A 21,178-nucleotide genomic window follows, 5' to 3' on the forward strand; every position below is an offset into this window, starting at 1 on the left:
TGAGGCTACAGAGAGGGAACCAAAGAGATTGTCACGAGTACATGAAAAGCATGAACATGCTTTGAAGAGGGGAATGCTATATATGAAGCAATACGCTATTAAACTGGTTACAGCATGCGTCCGAAAAGGATCCTGGTCTCCTGTTTGAATTTTAACTGGATGAAGGCAATGAGGACGGGGATGATAAACACTAGAATGGCATGATGAGAAGCTGGAGTTGGCATTTTTTTGCACCAAGTAACATCTTACCCTGATGATAATGGGTTGTTGGCTAGTAAAGATCCTTCTCCATTCTCAGGGAACTGGAGTCGTTGCACCGTCTGCCATTGAATCCTGAGTAAAAATTACAACACACTATCCTGGGGACTAAAGCTGTGGTAAGTGATGCATATATAGTTGGAAGGATTAGATTTGTTTTACAGATGATTCGTATCTTCTCTTTATCCCCCACCCCCAAAAAAAAAGGAAAGAATTTTGTGTCGTTGGCATTCATTCTTACTATTTAGATTAATTATTTTATCATTTGATTTCACTTGTTTTAAACGGTAAAAGTAAATTTTATTCTATTTCCAATTAGCAAAAGGTTTCTCTATTTAATTTTAGAAATTACGATTGAATATGATTGAGTCTTAAAAAAAGTTGAACTTTTATGTAATTAAGAATAAACAAAAATATTATGAAATGTTTTGTTATATTTTGGATTAAATTTATCAAACGTTATTTTAGTTATAATTTTAGAACAATGTTATTCAAAATGACATTTCCTATTATAATTAATGTATTATTATTATTTTTTGAATTTGATAAAATAATACATTAAATAAATTTAACAGCCCTTGTTTCTCATATCTCAAGCATTTCAACCTCCAATCCCCCAACATAAATCCTAAAAATAATGAAAGCGCGAGAGGAAGAAAGCAAAACAAAGAAAATGAAAAACCTGATCCAGAAAATGTACAGGTGTCAAAACGAAAACGCATCTTCAACAACGAACTCCTGTCACGTTAGCAAAACTCCAGATAACCACCACGTGCCGGCAGCAAGGGCAACCCAAAGCGCGTATCCTCCAATCTCTCCCGCTGCTTTCTTACTTCCTGCTCCTCTCTCTCTTCGATTTCATCGACCCCAAAGACTAACTAAACACATCCACTAACCAACCCCTCTTCTCGACGGATTCCCCCAAACCCTTTCGTTCTCTCTCTCTCTGTCGTATAAATTCTCTTTCTCATTTCCTTTTCTTTTCCTTTCTTTCCTACGAATCCAAGGACATTTCTTTTCCTCTCTGTCTGTCTTTTGAACAAATAAATGGCGTCTTCTTTCTCAACAACGGCCTCCGCTTCCTTCTCTTCCGTCGCTAAAACAGCCGCTACCTTGCCTCATTCTACTAACCTCCCACTCTCCAAGGTCTCCTTTCGCTTCTCTCCGAAGCCAAACTGCCGATTCTTCTTCAAGGTAACAAAAGTACTCTAAATTCTCTCTCTTTCTCATTTTAATAATTTTTCATGAAAATTTTAGCGGCTTAGAATCTGTTAATGCCAAATGCGGGAGCTGGAATAGATAGTAAAGATAATTTTTCTGAATCTTTGATTAGATTTTTTTCTATGTTTAAGTTTGAGATAAGTAGAGTGTAGATTTCTGATCTCTATCGTTTGATCAATTTCAAGCTTGCTTTGATGTGTTTTTTCTGATGAAATTAGTAGCGCAGTAAAGAGAAGATTATTGTTCATCTTTTCTTTATTTTGCTTGCTTTTGGAAATGTGGATAATGCTGTTTTGTATGTATAGAGGCCTAATATTTTAGGCTTTGGTTGTTATTATTGGATATGAAAGTAAGCTATATTTTTGATGAATTACAAATAGATATCTTAACTTTATTGAAATTGAAAACTGTTGAAATGTGTGTGGCATTTTATCTTGTTTTAAGCAAATATGAAATTTTTTTTTTAGCAATTTTTGGAAAAGAGAAAGCAAGTAGCATTGAGGAATAAAAGGAAAAATATTGAAAAACTGATTTCTCTATGAGTTTGTAATTAAATAGATTTATTTATTTACTTTGTTTCTCTTGATTGTTCTGTGTTATAAATCAAAAAGAAGTTTATGCAATGATCTAGGAATAGACAGAAAAGTAGGGGAGGGAAGCAATAAAATTAGTTCCTTTTGCTGATTTGTCCATGTTCCTACCGTAATAACTAATTGCATGCCACCTCACACCATGGTCTGGTGCTTTTGTCATTTTGCTATGAAAGTGCAAACATATGAGTGTTTGATGCTGGTGCTTTCTTTGCATGAATTTTCAAGCAGCTCACTTCGTTAAATGTCGTGTTTCTATGTGCTAGAATTGTAATTTTGTTTGATATGAGTTGAATGTGTAGAGATGTCAATGGGTAGGGTACCCGTTAGTTTTTAGGTACCTTAGCCTGAACTTGATTATTTGATAAGGTACTTGAACCTTATAAATGCTTAATTAAATTTTTCTAGCTAGCTGTTAAATGCCCCTACACGTTAAATACCCTATTAAAATAAATTTAAAAATAATTTTTTTTGTATATTATTAATGAAAATTAAATTAATAAATTAAATTTATTTCATAAAAAAATTTAAAGTTTAAAATCATATTTAGAAAAATTAATGAGTTTTTAGTAAATGTTATTAATCATAAGGAATTCATAAACAAAAATTAATAAATAAAATTAAAATTTAATTTTAAAAATCATAATTTATAATTGGGTTTAGGTAGTGGGTATCCTAAGACTACTACTCGAACCCCACCCCCACCTGTGATGGTTAGTCGGTTTACTACCTGAACCCAATTAGAAGGTACTTTAACCTTACTTAATTGGGTCAGGTAATGGATGGTATCTAATTAGAGGGTACCCATTGGCATCTCTACATATGTGCACCTTTGTGTAACTTAAGAATTTTATGAATAAGTGCAGCAGTGAAAGGTTATTGTTTTAGCGTAATGTCTACACCGTTGTTTATGTTATATTTGTAACTATAAGCCTAAGTATTTCTCAGTGGTCTCTTACTCATACATCTTTTTTCAAATAAGAAAACTTGTCAGTTTCTTTTCTCCTTTTTTTTGGACATGTTAGTTCAGTTATAGTAAACATTAATTTAAGCCAAATACATTTTGTAAGAGTCTGTGTGAAACTAAATACAAATTGGAAACTAGTTATGTGTAAGGTAGTTAAAGGAAATGTACATGCTAGGAAAGTGACCATATATATACTAATATATAACTGAGATTTGATGCTTTAGATCCATTTACATTTTATAAATCAAACTCAGATATGTCACTTCACTGCTAGCACCAAGGCATTATGTGTCAACTTCAGAGGACTGAAACCAAAGTTCTAGTAAGCAAAAGGATTTTTATAGTATTGGAGCTTTATTGGTTTCATAGGATCACATAATGTTCATGGCAGTATTTTATTTGAGGAGCTAGAAAAGAAGCTCCATTGCTTCCTTAGTTTTAGCGACTTTTTTATATTTTTCATTCTTGGAAGTTTGATCAAAATCAGCATAATCTGTTAATTGCTAAATTCCATTACAAGGGTACATTGCATGATCAGCTATTTTAGAATTTCATGAAGTAACAGAAATTGCTGATAAAGAGTATAATGTTCTTAAGGCACTACAATAGAAAACAATCATGCAACTTGTTCTTAGGATGACTTCAATTTGGAATCGATGTGGTATCTATTGGGCTGTTATTTAGCAGTATAATCCCAAATTCAGTACTCCTGTTAGAGATAGTTGTTAAAAAGCAATAGAAATGATAATCAATTATTGATATCTAATAAATGTTTTAACTCTTTTCATGTATTTAAGACCCATTTGGTCATATTCATTAGAGAAGTCATCTTATCATCTATTGCATTAGATAAGTTGTGCTTTTATTTGTCTTATATTACACCGAGAATTTAACAGGGAGTCTACAAATTGCTGTTTTTTTTAAGATTTAGAAGTAAGAAAAGGCATTACATGCATGATTTCTATTTAAGGACATTGTTAACCTTTTATGTATTAAGGAAATGCTGAGTCTATTATTGAATTTACGTCAATTCATTTTCATTTTCAACATAATTCTATTAGCTTAGTTGACTATACTTAAGCTGGTCTTTAACTGAATGACACACCACACATGTATTTGCCTAGATTTTTTGTGGTCCAAAACTCATCTGAAACCTTTATTGTGCATGAGATTGAAATCATTGAAGAAAGTGCAGTAAATTGTTTACTATTTACATGTTTTAATAGATTCTGAGCATGAGATGCATGAAACTAATTTAAAAATTTAAAATGTAGAAATTCATTGATTTAAGAAGTTAATAGTGGGAGTTAAGATCGAGTCCTAATATCCAAGATGTAGCTTGACTGCATAACATACAGTCCAAGTAAATAATTGGGGTTTACTTAAAGAGAATCATAATTAAGAATATAATTATGTAATGATGAAAAAAGTTTGAAATCTGAATAAAAACTTTGTAATTTGCTATGTGGTTTTCTTGAGGAAGGACTTGTGATCTTATCTATTCATCATTTTACTTGCCTGCGCTGGAAATTTATCATATTCCTTGATTGAAAATGGGCATTTGGGTATAAACCTCCACATAAGGCAGCACTTGCGAAATGTCAAGCGTGTCTCTGTTAGACATGCATATATGTCCAACACCTACACTTGAGACTAACAGCATAGCCTAGCATTATTTACATGTTTAACAAGTAAAGGTAATTCTTTATATAACCATTGCCATTATTATTACAGAGTTGAACTTAAAAAATGACCTTCTTGAAGCATCCATTTGATTTATGAAACCTTTCCTTTAAATCTTATGCGTATTATCCCTCTTTAAGTGGGAAGGGCATCCAAGTAGAACTTAATTTTCTTTGTTAAGTTGAAGTGTGGAATTCTCGAATAGCTCCTTGTATTTATACATACATATTACGTGGTTTGAATCACTGCATAGTGAATACTTATCTGTTCCACTGGTACATATCCTTTTGATATATTAATATCATATTTTTAAAAATTTAAGCCTAAAGTTTGTTTTTTGAAAAGTAACTTAAGCCAAAAGTTAGGGATGGCAAAAGGGTTATGTGGGAGTCTTCTGCTTATGGTGGCTCTTTTTTTATTATTATTATTTAAATAATGTTTTTAGAAATAAACATGAGGTGGAAAGATATAGGCTGGAGCCAAAACGACACCAGGAATGGTTATAAATCACAGTTCCTTTGTGCAATTGTAGTTTTTTTTTATTATTATTATTTAAATAATATTTTTGGTAATAAACATGTGGTGGAATGATACAGGGTGCAGACAAAGAGAGACACCAGGGATGGCTATATATTTCAGTTCCTATGTGAAATTATAGTTATTTCTAGATGAAACATAAATCTATATATTTATTTTTATAATTTAAGTCATACTTATGAGAAAACAAACAAGGAAATCTGCAGTTTTAACTGCACACTCTAATGTTCTTGGAATAATCAGCATGATATATCTTGAGAGGAGGATAATTTTCTTTGAAGGACTAGTTTAGAACATTTAGAATAAAATGGCATGTTCACCTCTTTGGACATGGTTACAGTATCATACATCATGGTGCAAAGTTAAATGACATATTTGGGATGTGTTTAATGCTTCCAAGAATGCAATCACGATGCCATACAAATCCATGATCAGCTAAATAAAGAGCAGGTAATACATGCAGCCTTTATGGTTGACCAACGTGGTTGGCAGATTTTTAGCATGCAAAATAAGATGTGGCGAAGGTTTTCATTAAGTCTGACAAGATGATCTTCTCTCTCCTTTCTCACTCTAAACCAACAGAGTTATTTGCACATAAGCAGTCGGTTTTTCTAGTCTCATTATGTATTGTGGAGGTCATACATGCGATAAAATATTGACAATGATGAGCTTATCAGAAGTTGAAACTTGACATCTGTCTACTTCTACAGACCTAAAAGATTTTGCTTTTTCACTGAATTTACATATTCACTTGGAGATGCTTAAAAAACTAGCTGAATTTTTTTTTTTTCAGTTAAGTGTCTTTCAACTCCTGGTTTTCTATGTTGGATTGAAATTTTTGCCGGTTTCTATACTGTAGGGTTTGCAGCATAGTCAGAACTGTTCCATAGTGGTGAAAGCCCAATTGAATGAGGTAAGCTTCTTTAAATGGTTTTGGTTAGAGGATCTTCTTTCAAATTTTCGTTCCTTCCTGGACACGCTTTTGGGATCATCTGTTGCCTTCAAGGTTGCTGTAGGTGGATCATCAAATGCTTCAGCTACATCTCCAGTCAAATCAGGGCGTCCAACAGCAGAAGCTAAGGATGCTAAGCCATCAAGTGATGCATCTCCTCCAGCTTTGGCCACAGAAGAATCAATCTCTGAGTTCCTTAATCAAGTTTCAAGTCTAGTCAAGTATGCTGTCCCTTGATAGATTGTGTGCTGTTTTTCTTTACCCCTTAGTATGCTCAATGCAATAATATTTACTGTCTTGTTGTAGGCTAGTTGATTCAAGAGATATTGTGGAGTTGCAACTGAAACAACTTGATTGTGAACTGATAATCCGGAAAAAGGAGGCCATGTCCCAACCACCGTCTGCAGCTCCAGTTGTTATGATGCAGTCACCATCTCTACCGTCAGTAATGCCTCCAAACCCAGCTGTCCCTGCCCCTGCACCTTCTGGTCCAGCACCTCCCGCCCCAACTCCAGCACCTTCTCTGGCTGCTCCTAAGTCAGCCAAATCATCACTTCCGCCTCTTAAATGTCCAATGGCAGGCACATTCTACAGAAGTCCAGGCCCTGGTGAACCGGCATTTGTAAAGGTGTAACATTTATACTTGTTGATATGCTTGGATTTTAATGACATTTCTATTGTGTCAATATCATGTCTCTGCAGTGGATTCTCTGTGGACTTAGATGAAAGGCTTTTTCTGTAGGTTGGGGACAAAGTGCAGAAGGGTCAGGTCTTATGCATTATTGAGGCAATGAAGTTGATGAATGAAATAGAAGTAAGCTCTATTCTCTCTGTCTAGAAAAGATATTATGATTTTAATCGTACAAAGATTACTGTTTCTTAATTTTTCCCCAGTTGTTGGTAATCATAGAATTTGCATTATGGAATAATGTTTATTAGTTTAGGTCTGAACCAGGGAGCTAAAGAAAGTTGGAGATAAACTATGAAGCTCTTGGATATTTGAAATGCCTTTTAATTTGCATATTGGAACGTGGACAGGAATTAGATCAGAAATGTGTTTATTAAGGTTACTGTCCTAAGATCATATTTGGTATAAAAGCTGTTAGGACAGCTTATGTAAGATAGTGGAAAAAAGTCCTGTTCCCTCATAAAAATCAATGCCTCTGCAGCTTGCAGCATTGTTAGGGGTAGGAGTATGGAATCAGTGCTTATTTATGCATTATTTTATAGAAAAAAAATCTCGTTAAGTACTTTCTTTGGATTAATGTTGGCTGTGGCTTTTTTGCCAAAGAATTAGGAAGCTGTGGCCCTGCTAAAGTTTGTAGTGCTTTGGATGCAGAGATAATGGGATACTAAAGAGAGGGAGAAGAGAATATCAACTTAGATGCTCAGTTAATACAGTCTAGTTTTTGTCTGTGCCTATGTATTTTGTCAAAAATACTCTGTCTAGGAAAGAAAGTCTCTGTATTATATTCATAACTATCAAATTTTAAGATGGAATTGTCTTCTCAACCTTCACCTCCTAGAGAATTGGCTTTGTGAAATATTTATCAAAATAAAAATTTATGAATTATAAAATTGACCTTACAACTGAATACTATGCAAAATAACCCATTTAGATATGTTGAAGACAGGGTAAATTTTCTTTTGGGCTCAAGTTGTCATTGTTAGATTGTCTATGCTACATCTCAGAAGGCATGGGATTCACCTTGGCCTAATGTTTATGTTGGAATGATTTTATGTTGGTTGCTTCAAAATGATGTCAGAGGCAGCTGCTATACCTGACCCCTCCTGTCTGTAGCCTTCCTGTTTAACTATGTGGCCAGCCTAATCAATTATAACTTTGGTTTTTCCCTAGCGTGGATTTGATCTGGTCTCAGAGTGTCTATACAAAACTGTACGCCATATAGCCCTTAACCGAACAGTAGAGAAAGAAATTTCATGTAGCCAGCCCCTACTAATCCGGGATTATGGCTTGGTTGAGTTGAGTTATCTCACATTATAAGGGATTGGGCTTCACCTTAATACAAACATATAAGCTAGGCCAGTCAAAAATGGCTAGTTAGTTTTATATTGGATGCTTTAATAATCACAAAAATGTTAACCTTGGAAAAATTCAAAAATAGCCAAGATGAGTATGTGGAATGATTGATGAAAAACTTAGAGATGAATATAGAGTGGAATTGATGGTCAATAATTCCTAAGTGCAATCTTTTTTGGTATATAAAGAGCCTTTCAGACAAAATTGTAGATAAATGATAACAACCAGAGAGACTTTTTGTGCTAAATGGGTGATGAAATTTGGAAGTACCTCAGAAGTTGAAATTATGTTAAAAGTTTTTTTGTATCCTCGGTAATGCTTTATAGTATGAAGTGGTGTTGGTGGAGAATATGAGTATGAAAAGAGTGTGATCCAAATGGAAATATCGAAATGGATGTATGTTAAGATGCCAAAAAGAAAAAAAAAAAGATTGAAGGAGAATGAATTCATTTATTTATTTTTGAAAATTAAAGTTGGCATAATCTTTAGATAAACTGGGAAAAAAGGATGCTTAGTGAATTTGGTCATATGCAGCATCAATATAGATGCAATTGGATGAAAAATGATTTTTAATAGAAGTTGCAAAAAAGAGTGAAAAAGATTATGTTAAGTGTCAGACAAGAGTATGCTTTAAAATAGGCAGAATGGAAGGAAAAGATTCTTGTAGTTGACATCAAGAAGTCTGTTTTTAGGATCTGGTTAGGTTTTTCGAGTGCTTAAGGCACAAAGTTCCTACTGAAACTTGAGGCAAAGCTTGACTGAAACTTAAACCCTGCATTTCTGGTGATCATGGTATGATACTCTGCTGCAGGTTTCATTTAAATTGTCAGTTATGCTTCCTTGATTACACTGTAACCTTAACGAGATCTGATATCTATTATCCTATCAAAGTTGAAAAAATGTTCCAAACTTTATTAATGAACATGTTGCAGTTTTAATAGTGGATGGCAGTGCTTAAATGAGGTTCATTTCAAACAGTTTCTTGTTATCTTTTGGTCTCAGTTATTAGGAAATGTATGAGTAGCTATTGGCTTAAATTAGTTGGTTTATGGGTTATATGTTTGAGATTAAGCCAGTGAAAGGCATAGGGTTCTGATTAGTATTTTCTAGTGAGCACTCTCGATAACGAACCTGAAAGCTGCATTTGATTTACTTGGGCACCCAGTGATTATAGCCTCTGATTACAGCGCTAGCAGACTGTAATATGTAATGCAGCCCTTAACTAAGAGTGTATTGTTGCATCCACAGTTTATGAAATTGTCGAACTGTCTGTTATGTGACTGACTGTTAACTGCAAAACTGTAATTTCTTTAGGCTGATCAATCGGGAACCATCGTTGAGATCCTTGTAGATGATGGCAAGTCAGTCAGCGTTGACATGGTGATTGTTCTTAGCACAACCCTGATTTCACAATATATATATATATATATATATATATCCTCGTTTTGTTGCCCTGATTTTCTTGTTTATCATCTTTACAGCCTCTGTTCGTGATTGAACCCTGAAGCTGAGACTCTTGAGTAGGCAAAGCCAAACGATGGGGTAAAAATTCGGGGGGCAGGCTGATTTTGAGTTTTCCTTGGTAATGTTATGAGTTGCGGCTTTGGTTTGTTGTGATAGAATGTTTTGCTTGAGTTGGTAGAGATGCAAATGACTTGTTACCGTTATGGTGTCTTCTTTTGATTATTACTTAAGTTGGGAATAGTTTTTTTGTTTCTTTCTTTTTTTCGCTTTTCCAAAATTTGGATTCATTAATTAGACTAATAAATTAAGGGCGAGCTTCTTATGTAGTCTGGTCTTGCTTGTACATTTTTACTCTTATACTTTATATATTCTAGAGGAAATTGTGAGGAATAACCTTTCTTGATAAGAGCATTTTAAAAATAACATCAAAATAAATTTAATTATTTTTAGTCATATTTAGTCATGACTTACGAAAATACTTTTGAAATTATTTTAAATGAATTAAACCATTCATCAGAATTTTTTTTCAATTGTGCTTTCGATTTTTCTCTCTCAAAATCTCACTCTTTCTAATTTTATCGATTTTTTTTTCGATATTTGTTTTTTATACTTTCGATTTATCTCTCGTGCTTTTAGATTTCTCTTTTCAGCATTTTGAAGACACCAAACGATACTTTGATGTGCTTGAATGAATGATTATTTGGAGAATTTGATTTTTAGGTTTTTCGGATAAAATTAAACAGTAGAAATGATCACAGATATTTGAAATAATTTTTAATCAGATCAATTTAAAATTTAGACACCAATAAATTTAAAATTTTAAAATTTATAAACTTAGGTTTTCAATGAATTTTTTTTTTCGATTTTTACTCAAAATAGGTATTTTAGATAAAAAAAAATTGTGTTTTGATTTATAAAAGCATGTTAGAAACACTTGAATCGGTGTCAAATTGTCACAAAAAAAATAGATTCAAGTGTCAAATTGTCAAAAAAAAAAATAGAGTTGAGAAGATTTGAAATTTTAGTTTGTAAGTAACAACAACAGTTTAGGCATTAAAGTGTAACAAAATGTTTTTAAATATGATGTGTAATAATAATATTTTTTTAATATGGTGTGTAATAACAATATTTTTTTTTAACATGGGATGTAACAACTTTTTTTTAACTATGACGTGTAACATGTTTTTGTACATGTCGTGTAACAACAATATTTTTTTTAAATAGCGTGTAATAACTTAACAAGGACGTGTAACATGTTTGTACGTAGCATGTAACAACTTAACCATAGCGTGTCACACGTTTTTGTACATGGCGTGTAACAACCTAACCATGTCATGTAACATGTTTCTGTATACGCTGTGTAATATCCTGATGTGTAATTTCATTAAGGGTAATTTTATCTAATTTGATTAAAAATAGTTAAAATTATAAAAGATGTTATTTTTGAAAATATTTTATTTTTAAGGATTATTTTTTAAAATGCCCCCATATTCTATAGATGAGTGAGTTAATTTATAATATTTCATGCCTAAATTGGCTTAAGCAAAATTCTGGTTCAATCAACTTTGTAGAGGGGTTCTTGGAATAAGGAAAGAGGAAGTGTTGTAAATAAGTAAAATGACGTGTTATAGGCAACAAAGAAAAAGATTGGAGTAATTTTTGAAGTGTTGAATATCGTGGCAGGGCAGGTTTATAAGAGAATTTGAGAGAGTATTTAAAGAAAAGAGTTAAAGAGTGAACATGTATTTATTTTGCTTAAGAAATCCTTTTCTGCTCAAATAAGCTGTCAAGAATAATTTTTAAAATAAATAATGAGTCGATTTACAAAAAAAATTTATTTACATAATAGATAATGATTACTAAAAAGAGGTTTTTTGGACAAAATAAATAATAATTACTTGAACTCGCTAAGCTATGCTAAGAGAACGATCTTTTTATTATATGATATAACTGTTTTTTGTTTTCATTGTTTTCTTATAACGTTATAAATATTACAAAATAATTTTTAAAGAAACAATAAATTAATAAACAAAATCAAGCATTTACATTTGTTTCTAGCTTAAAATTCTTCATGAAAAAGTTCCTCACGCATCACAAAATATAAAAATAAAATAATTTAATCTCATCTACGTGAACATGTCTAGGCGAGACATGTTTTAGGCCTTAGGAAGGACAATTGTTCTGTGCGTATTGCTCGTACTTGTTTTGCTAGTACAATCTTAAGAACTTGTGGGCTAAAGGATCCTTAAAATCAATGATTAATTTTATTTGACCGAAGGTAATTACATTTTCATTAATCTTAATAATTTATTTAATTTAAAATAAAAATTAAAAAATTTATGAAAACAAATTATTTAAATATATATATATAACTCAGTGTGTCTAAAGTATTGCCATAAAAATATGACTTGTACATAATACTACAAACAAAGTTTAGTATCACACATTTGAAGTACCGGAACTTTTTAATACTTTTTATTTTAACTGTTTCCTTAATATTCATTCCGGCATTTAATTCATTAATTGACCATGATCTTTTATTTCGAATTTCTCTTCCCCTGAAACGCCCGTCACGCTCGTAGTGAGCGCGTGGTTGAACGTAATCATCCAAGTAGCAGACAAAATCCAAACCCTTCTGAAAAATTCTGTTCTGGTTTCCTACCTCTTTCCCTTTGCTTCAACCTCAAACCAATCGAAGCATCATCACATAACCAAAAATCTCTGTCCCAAAAAATCGATTTGTTTTTCCTTTCTGGGGAAAAGGAGAGAGAAAAGAAGCCCCAAACATGGGATTTACAATTTTCTCTCTCTTTCCCGCGCTTTCCTTAACTTTCTTCTTCATTTCCCTCAGTTTTCCCACCGCCCAATCATCCCCTTCCTCAATCTACGACCACTTGGAACGCAACGGCCTCCCCATGGGTCTCCTTCCCAAGGGCATAACCGAATTTTCAATCGACCCCGAAACGCACCGTTTCCAAGTAAACCTAAGCCAACCCTGCAACGCCAAATTCGAGAACCAGCTCCACTACGATTTCAACATCTCCGGAGTCTTATCTTTCGGGAAGATCGCGAATTTATCCGGTGTGACGCAGCAGGAGCTGTTCCTTTGGTTCCCCGTCATTAGCATACGCGTCGATGATCCCAGCTCCGGTTTGATCAACTTCGACGTTGGCGTCGTTGATAAACAGTTCTCCTTGTCGTTGTTTGAGAACCCCCGTGATTGCACCGCCGTTGATCCTGATGATTCTCACACTCAATCAGATTCCCAGGTTGCGTCTGCATAAAGCTTCTTGCTTCTCACTTGTAGATGATGCTTTTCCCTTGTCTGTTACTATAATTTGGATTGATTTAATTTTACTTTTATAATATGTTATTTATTTTCACAATCTTGCTTACTTTCTCTTAATAGATTCTTGGTGATTCTAATGAGTTCTCGTTTGGGACTCTTGTTTTTGATTTCATCAGATGCTAACTACCTGTGACGTTTGAGAAACGATAATCAAACATATATGCAATTAGTTTGTTGCTGCATATGACAGACATTTGATTTTGATGTCTGAGAATTTCATTGCTAAATTCTGGAATTCAATATTCTGAAGTACACATACAGACATGCGCAGGCACACACATAGAGAGATAAATTTGAGAAAGAGGGGGAGGGGTGGTGGTTGGAGCTCTATAGCTATTGATACCACCATATCTTGGTATCGCCAATGATGTTAACATAATTGATTTAATGAGTCTGGGATCATATAGTGGACCGCAAATAATGAGATGATGGCTGATTGAGCTAGCTGAGATAATCCGATTTATTTTAGTTGATTAACTGTTAATCTGTTTGGCTTTGATTGATGTAAGTCTTTTATGTTATTTTTAAAAATTCCCAAGGAATAGTTTTTTATGTACAACTTTGTGGATGATTTATAATGTGCTCTTTTATTTTGAATTTAAGAAATTGTATTAGAATGTATTCGCGTGATTCTTATGTGTAAATGGCATCATAATTTTCAATATGGTTTGATGATTTCCTAATTAAATCCACAAGTTCAATTTGTTCTCTGAAATTAAGATGGCGACGAAATTGACTTTGCCTCTATACCTTCCTCTTATATTCTCTGTCTTATATTTCAGTAGCCATCCGAGTTTCTTGGTAATGGAATTGTTGAAGGGGACATGCTAAAGGCTGTATCATAGACTCTGGAGGCAGAGATGTTATATTCAAGTTTCAAGATAGTTCATGAGGCTGTGAGTTTCTCTTCTTGCATCACGAGGCTCTTTGAGGGTCTATTTTGATGGGTTATAAGCTTCCTGTTGTGTGCTTGCTTGCTTGCTGTGTTGTACAGACTATTCCAGCTGATATTTCTGCATTAGCAAGAATAACAATTTTGGTAAAACTCAAGAGATACAGGTGAAGAGCATTGAGTGTTGTGTTGCTGAGGGCATTTGGTAACGTTTGGTTTCACTTAAATAATTTGCTAGAAGTTGCTCTTGTTTATTGTCATCACATTGCTAGACATACAAATATGCAAGTGTTGTGTTGTGTTTCTGTAAATGTAGAGAACTCTTTGTTCTCGTCCTCGTCCTGTCATTGTATCATTCAGTTAAATATATGATACTTTAGCGAAAACATACTGCCAATCATACTGCTATCCCCTCTTTCTACAAGTGCCTTAATATTTCTCACTTCTTTTTCCTCATCACATACATCACACTTAATTCTTTTCCCATTATATGTAGTAAGGTGTGATGGGAAATAAACATGCTGTTCATCTGGTATTTTACTCCTTTTGGTTAATGTTACCCGCTTGTGATAATTAGGACTTGTAAATTGTAGTGAACATGAAAGAAAGGTATACTCCTTGTAATGGAATTATGTGTTGAACATATGCAATCCTATTACCATATCTTTGTAGCATCAAACTTTTGTTGGCCGGGCAATGAAAGTGTTCAATATTCAGGAATTACACCATATCTCGAGTTTCCAGTTCAGACAATAGTGCTGACAGAATTTGAAGTGTATGCATAGAACTCTTGAAGCAGGATGCAATGTTGTTTTTGTAGTGTCAAACTTTTGTTGGCAGAGCAGTGAAAGAGTTGAGGATTCGGGAATTACACCCTTCTCGAGTTCCTTGCTAGAGAAGTAGTGTAAAGGGGTCTGAAACCTATATACTCAACTCTTGAACCAGAACCAAGGTGCAATGTCATAATTATTGAGAGTTTGCCTCTTAATTGAGTAACAAACTATTTAACAGAAGTTCTACATGACATGAATGATAACTTAAACAGACCGAAATAGAACAATCTTTTGGTCCCACCATTTGGTTGAGTTCCATAAAGGGAAAGCCAATCAGTCTTGTTTGAATTTTGCTTGGAAGCATAAACAAACTGTTAAAACTATATATTCAGAGGCTAATGGTCTATATGTCATACTTAGCTCAGAACCCTTGAAAGAAGGGAAATTAATAAATTATGCTATATACAAGGGTGTTGAAGTTTTTATACCTACAAATATGTTTAAATAATTGATACATGTTCATTGAATTATATATATAAAAAAAACATAATTAATCAAATGTACACTTGTCAATTATATAAATTTATTTACAAACTATAACAATTTCATAAAATATTAAACTAAACAAAAATCAACAGGAAAATAAACAAAAAAAATAATTAATTTAATATAATTGCTTAAAGTGAGCTCGTACTAATAATTAAAACCGGCCAATATTTTATGGGATAAAAATCCTAAGAGTAAACAACAGAAACCAAGGCATTTCAAATTCGTAAAAACATTATAAATATGAAGTTTACTAAAATTAAGAAGATCGATGGCATTCCCTTATTAATTATTAAAATACAGAAATTATTAACATAAATATTATCAGGCGTTATATTCAGAAATAGATTAGTGCCATTGAATATACATTTCCTTCGGTGATTCGAGAAAATGTTTGGTCAGACCTTACAGAATATGAAAATAAAGTTTTAATTAGATTAATTATTTTTCAAACAACGAAATGTACAAATTAGGTTTAAATCCCTATTTGTATAAAACCCAAACACATGGAGGCACCTCCAAACTTGAAGTTCGAATAAGAAAACAAAAACCATCATCTCATAGACTTGAAAAGACTTGCACAGCTCATACGATCTGCTACGTGTTACATCAAATATGGATGCAATTTTAATAATAATGAACAAACTTTTTTCTAAGGCAATCACTATACTTTTTTATTCAATTTTTTTTAAAAAAAAACTTGAAAACACTAAAGTATTCAATTTTCTCTTATCAAAAAATGAATATTTATTTTTATATCATTATTTGCGCTTAATCGAATCATACATTATTGAAGAAAATAACATTACAAAAAATAAAAGATAACTCATAAATACTCAATAATTAATTCAAGTTTTCCCCAATTATAAAGTTTGATTCCATTTGGAATAACATAATATGAATTCCAAGTATAATCATGCGGACTTTGCAAGCAATGGAAATAGCTTTAGGTACGCATAGCTTAAAGCTGCCTGCCTGAAACAAGCTCAAAAGAAAAAGTGCCAAGAAATAATGCATGATCGATCCACCTATCTGCCCAAACCCAAAAGAGATGATTAATTACTGTATTAAATAAATGAGTGGTATTTGTTTTCTAGGACTATAAAATACTAACATGGAAGGATTGAGAAAAAATAATACAAAAAAAAGGAAGAAACAGCGCAGCTCCCAAAATCAATCATGCTTCTCAAGATTGGATAGAGTCACCAACTTGTCTGGCACATTCCTATCCTGTAAGGTTTTTTTGTCTGTTGCGGAATTGGGTTCCACAATAGCACCAAAATGATAAGAGTCCGCATGACTAATCTAATCAATTTATTTATCATCCAATTATTTGCTATACATAAAGTAGGATCAAATTTGGTTATAACTTAATTGTAAGATGAAGAAAAGAAGACTATGTATCAGACATTTGTGTGGGGATCATACACAATAATTTTCCATGATATGTTGGAAATTCTGATGGATGTAGATCATCTGCTGGCTGTGATCCCTTCTCTCTTGCGGGTCCAGTATCTTGGATCTTGTGGTTGTGGATTAAAGTTTTAAACCCCTTTATATGGAAATAAATAAATATGGGAATGTTGGTTTCCTTATTTGGTAGATAATTTTCACTGTTGGAGTATGCATGTATGATTGATGTTTTGGGCAACTTTGTACCCAACCTCTACATATACCTGCTAATATGGAATTCAGAAGGCAATTCTACAGCCATATATCCATTGTTGCCTTGCCCTTTTTTCTTTTCTAGTTCAGGTTTGATTAATTACCGATGGATAAGCCAAGAGTAATGACAACTGTTAATGGAGGAGGAGCGGGCTCTCGACAACATGCCCTGGAGCAGGAACCCTCCCTTTCTCACGTCTCATTTCCGCACCGGAAAAGCAACCCTGGAGTCGATGTATCTGCAGATGAGGATACAGAGATTAGCATTTTCGATGCCCAGAGATACTTCAACGAAAGTAACAACGACGCAAGAGTGTGCAAAAGGGTGTCCCCCCTTAACCTTCCCAATCTGGATCGCAATTCGTCAGACGGATGTGATCTCTCTGCCTTGTCCAGATTCTCTTCTGCTTCATCAGCTACTGACGGGCACGGTTATGGCAGGGCTTTCCGAGTTCGTTCCTTCCATGCAACACCAACGGCTTCGTCAGAGGCTAGCTGGAATAGCCAGACTGGCTTGCTGTCAAATCCTCCGGGTTCCATTGCGGTGTCTATGACCATGAAAAATCCTACCATCGATGGCAAGAAAAAAGTGTCTGCCACTGGCACTGGTACAATAAAATGGCTTTGGGGACCAAAGATGCCCTTGTTCTTAGCAAGAAATCCGTTCAGGTCGAGCCCAAAACATCGTTGAGTTTGAATCAGAAACTCAAGATAGAGGATCAGAAAAGTTCGGGTACAAAAAGTTCAAGCTGGGGGGATAAACGGGAAGAGATACTACTAGCTTGTAATCCTCACAGGATCTCAGCAGAGAATCAGTTTCATTCTTCTAGCCTAGGACAGCGTGTGGTAGCCTCAGCAACAGCAAGACCCCTGATGATAGGTAATGGTTTCCGGAACTGCTGGCTTCACGTTTCCAGTACTTAATCAACAAGCAATATCATCCCACGTGAAAATGGCAGTGAATAGAAGTAATACTAATTCTCTTGAAGCTGATGATGAGGATAGAGCTCGAGACTCGTTGGAGGTGTTCCGACCTTCTGAGGAATCATCATCTATTTCTGTTCCAAAGAAACTGGCGTCCAGAACAACCATAACAGACGATGATGTTGGCAGTGATACCAGCTCAGACTTGTTCGAAATCGAGAGCTTCTCCACAACCACCCAGGGCCAGACGACGCCATATGCAATGTACCACCGTCGAGATTCGTTGGACGAGGCTTCCTCGAGCTTTAATGCAAGAAGATCGATAGCAGGGGCTACCAACGGGTCAGGCTTCGGCTGTCAGTATTCGCCGATGATGCCCGAGTGCTACGAGCCGAGCGAGGCGAGCATAGACTGGAGCGTGACAACCGCAGAAGGGTTCGAGAGAGGGTCTGTTGGGGTATCAGAAGCGGAGGAGATGAGCATCGCCGCATATGGCAATGGCGGCAAGAAGAAATCAGGGAATGGGTTTGTTGAGCTGTCGATGCGAGAAGGCGGTGAGCGTGGGGCCGAACCCTGTCAAGTACGTGCCCCCTCAGGGACAGGCAACTACTACATCAAAGCATGTGGGCAATGTGAACAAGCCACCGCTTGCTCGCTTGTCCCTCCCTTTTGCAGCATAACTCTTTTTTATTTTCCTATAATTCGTGTGCTCTCCTGTTCTTCTGCTTTGCTGTTATACAGAAAATTACTCCATGTTGTGTGCTGCTGATTTTTTTTTGGGGATTTCAATTAACATGGACCACAAAATCTTTGAGATCTTTGATACTTGTTTCACATCATTAATTGAGAATCAATCTATCCCATTAGTACGAATAAAATTCATAAAAAAACACTGCTGTTTCTTTACTAGGTCTAATACTACCTTACCTTACCTTCTATTTTCACTAAATGAAGCAAAACATAAGCATGTGAATCAGTATCGTGAAAATTACCATGTAGTTATTCGTTTTGTAATTGAATTAATTTGGAGTCATTATAACATTAATGGTGTAATATTGCAGAGTTTCAACAATCCACTAAGGTACTGCAAGAAGAAGGCTCGAAATATTTATATATTTTCATCCCTTGAATAGATAGCCAATTAACTCTTATTATGTTATTTAATAAGATTATTAGACTCTTACAAGCGAAAATAAAATATTACCTTATATCTTTTTATTTATCACATATTTATTAATTTTTTTAAATATATTTTAATAGAATATGTGACAATTTTTAACTTGGAATGATATATATAATAATATCAACAATCACAAAAATAATCTATTCTGAAACACAAATCAATACTTTAGCATTAAATTTTATAAATATAATGGTCTCAACAACTTTCAAAGAAAACACTATCACTTTGAGGGGACTTGGATCAATGTATTCAATATCATCAGTTAAATCAACTATGCATTGAGAAGATAAAAGTTTAGACAACTGGCCAGGAAAAGAAACGAATACATAACTTTAAGATAAGTGGGCAGAAAAGAAACAAACAACTTGAAAGAACAAGGACAGTCTAGATCAGATTCTAAACTTACCCTTTCTGTTGCCATTGTTAAAGAACGGTAGAAAGATGCTGTATATGGTGGAAAGTCTTCTTTTGTATTTCATTCGCCAGTCGGAAAATATATCAACACCATCATCATCACTGGTGCATTAAGTTGCAATACAATCTCCAATGACTTCATTGCTCATGTTAAAGGGATTGCATGTGTTTTGCAATTACTTTTCAGTATCATAAAAAAAACCTCAAACAGCAAGTAATCGGCATGCAAAATAGGAGATGACTTTGATCTTAAATACAAAAGAAAGAAACAACGATAACATATATGATGAACAAAATAGTGGAGATGAGAATGTGCAATGGAATGTCAATTGGAGGAAATGGATTTGTAATCTCACACCTACAGTTATGCGGATGATTGTATTTTTTTGCAAATCGCAATTGGACAATTTGGTGAACATCAAGAGAATTCTGAGATGCTTTCAAGTAATGGCGGAATTGAAGATGAATATGCAAAATAGAGTACTTATCTAGGGCTTCTGTTGGGAGCTAGCCAAAGCTCTCTAAGAATTTGGAACCTGGTGGTGGAGAATTTTGAAGCTAAACTAGCCTGTTGGAAATTGAAACTATTATCCATTGGTGGTAGAGTGACAATGCTCAGGACGGTGCTTGGGAGCTTACCTAATCTATTACGTGTCTCTGTTTCAAATTCTTAAGAGAGTAGTTGAGTAGCTCAGAAAAATTCAACGAAGATTCTTGTGAGTCAAGTCAATTTTAGGAAGGAAAATTGTTGTTCAAAATAAAAATTCAGGAAGGAAAGTTCATTATGTTGATGAGGGGTGGGTTTGCAGCTATAAAGACCATGGGGTCTTGGAGTGATTGATCTAAAGACCAAAAATAGAGCATTGTTGCATAAGTGAACATGGAAGTATGAAAATGAAGCCCCTGGAGGTCCATCATAGTGGAGAAATCCCTTTTAATTCCGGAAGGCAACAAGAAGATGTCAATCATTTGGAAGAACCTTGTTAGTCCCCTCTCCCCCTTAACAGTTGTTTCTTTTGTCATGTTACATGAGGGCTGGGTTCTGTAGTGAAAAACTGGAAAACCATCTTATTTTGAAATGACAAATGGATTGAACGAATGAGGCTTAGGTACGTCTTTTAAGAGTATTTGCACTTATAATAAATAAGATAGGAAAGATAATTGAGTTCGGGTTCTAGGACAACAATACTTGGAAGTGAAGGATTGAGTTGAGAAGAAATTTATTTGATTGGGAGAAGGAATAGTGGAACATTGCTGTCTCTGCACCTCGGAGAATTTCATAATGTGTGAAAAGTTAAGAGGACAAGGTGATATGGAAATTATCACCAAGTGGTAAATATTCCGTTAAGTCTTTGTGTAGGTTAGTAATGGCAAACAATAGCACAAAGATTATTGGAAGCAAAAAGGGGCAGGACTCGCACCTTATAATGTATAAGTATTTTGTTGGCAAGTGTCGAAGGGAAGGGTGGAGGTGAAGGACGAATTAGCAAGGAAAGGAGAGTTGAGTAGTAATGCCAAAACATGCCTGCTATGCAATAAGGCAAAGGAAACCTTAATTAACCTCTTCTTCAATTCCATGGAACCAGAGTGTAGAGAGCACAAAGATATGGTATGATTAAGCTAGAACATCGACAATGTAATATCTATTAAAATTGTTAAACCTTCTTTGTTAAGATGTATTTCCCAACATTACAATGATATAAAATTTTGGTTTATTGA

The 21,178-nt window shown here is 34.3% G+C and overlaps 3 protein-coding genes across 5 annotated transcripts; all 3 read left to right on the forward strand.

Moving 5' to 3' along the window:
• The first annotated feature begins 960 nt into the window (after positions 1–960).
• Positions 961–10,106, forward strand: CAC1 (chloroplastic acetylcoenzyme A carboxylase 1). 2 transcript variants are annotated; one of them, XM_021427740.2, is made up of 7 exons: positions 987–1,452; positions 6,116–6,169; positions 6,263–6,429; positions 6,515–6,836; positions 6,951–7,022; positions 9,564–9,629; positions 9,731–10,106. In XM_021427740.2, the coding sequence occupies exons 1-7, from the start codon at positions 1,306–1,308 to the stop codon at positions 9,752–9,754; spliced, it is 852 nt and encodes a 283-aa protein (XP_021283415.1). In that variant the 5' UTR covers positions 987–1,305; the 3' UTR covers positions 9,755–10,106. The 2 variants fall into 2 exon arrangements, with proteins under 2 accessions (XP_021283414.1, XP_021283415.1); XM_021427739.2 differs by having other exon boundaries at positions 961–1,452; positions 6,116–6,429.
• A 2,225-nt stretch (positions 10,107–12,331) lies between these two features.
• Positions 12,332–14,340, forward strand: LOC110415077 (uncharacterized protein At5g01610-like). Of its 2 annotated transcripts, none has more exons than XM_021426565.2 (2): positions 12,332–12,982; positions 13,848–14,340. In XM_021426565.2, exons 1-2 carry the CDS (start codon positions 12,500–12,502, stop codon positions 13,905–13,907), a joined length of 543 nt encoding a protein of 180 aa, XP_021282240.1. In that variant the 5' UTR covers positions 12,332–12,499; the 3' UTR covers positions 13,908–14,340. The 2 variants fall into 2 exon arrangements, with proteins under 2 accessions (XP_021282240.1, XP_021282241.1); XM_021426566.2 differs by having other exon boundaries at positions 12,336–12,982; positions 13,845–14,340.
• Positions 14,341–16,668: 2,328 nt separating this feature from the next.
• On the forward strand, positions 16,669–18,678 carry PKS4 (phytochrome kinase substrate 4). The gene is given in 4 exon segments (XM_021426584.2): positions 16,669–17,581; positions 17,584–17,826; positions 17,828–18,384; positions 18,386–18,678. Coding segments are annotated over 4 exon segments (1,494 nt in total). The 5' UTR covers positions 16,669–17,044; the 3' UTR covers positions 18,543–18,678.
• The last annotated feature ends 2,500 nt before the right edge of the window (positions 18,679–21,178 follow it).

This window comes from Theobroma umbraticum, unplaced genomic scaffold (assembly GCF_002168275.2).
Source record: "Theobroma umbraticum cultivar Fairchild unplaced genomic scaffold, ASM216827v3 scaffold_147.0, whole genome shotgun sequence".
Classification (NCBI taxonomy): Eukaryota; Viridiplantae; Streptophyta; class Magnoliopsida; order Malvales; family Malvaceae; genus Theobroma; species Theobroma umbraticum.

Coding starts and splice junctions, on each gene's coding strand:
- LOC110415077 (XM_021426565.2), top strand. CDS start 12,500: ATGGGATTTACAATTTTCTCTCTCTTTCCCGCGCTTTCCTTAACTTTC. Junction 12,983..13,847: donor ACACTCAATCAGATTCCCAG/GTTGCGTCTGCA, acceptor ATATTTCAGTAG/CCATCCGAGTTTCTTGGTAA.
- CAC1 (XM_021427739.2), top strand. CDS start 1,306: ATGGCGTCTTCTTTCTCAACAACGGCCTCCGCTTCCTTCTCTTCCGTC. Junction 1,453..6,115: donor ACTGCCGATTCTTCTTCAAG/GTAACAAAAGTA, acceptor TCTATACTGTAG/GGTTTGCAGCATAGTCAGAA. Junction 9,630..9,730: donor AGTCAGTCAGCGTTGACATG/GTGATTGTTCTT, acceptor TCATCTTTACAG/CCTCTGTTCGTGATTGAACC.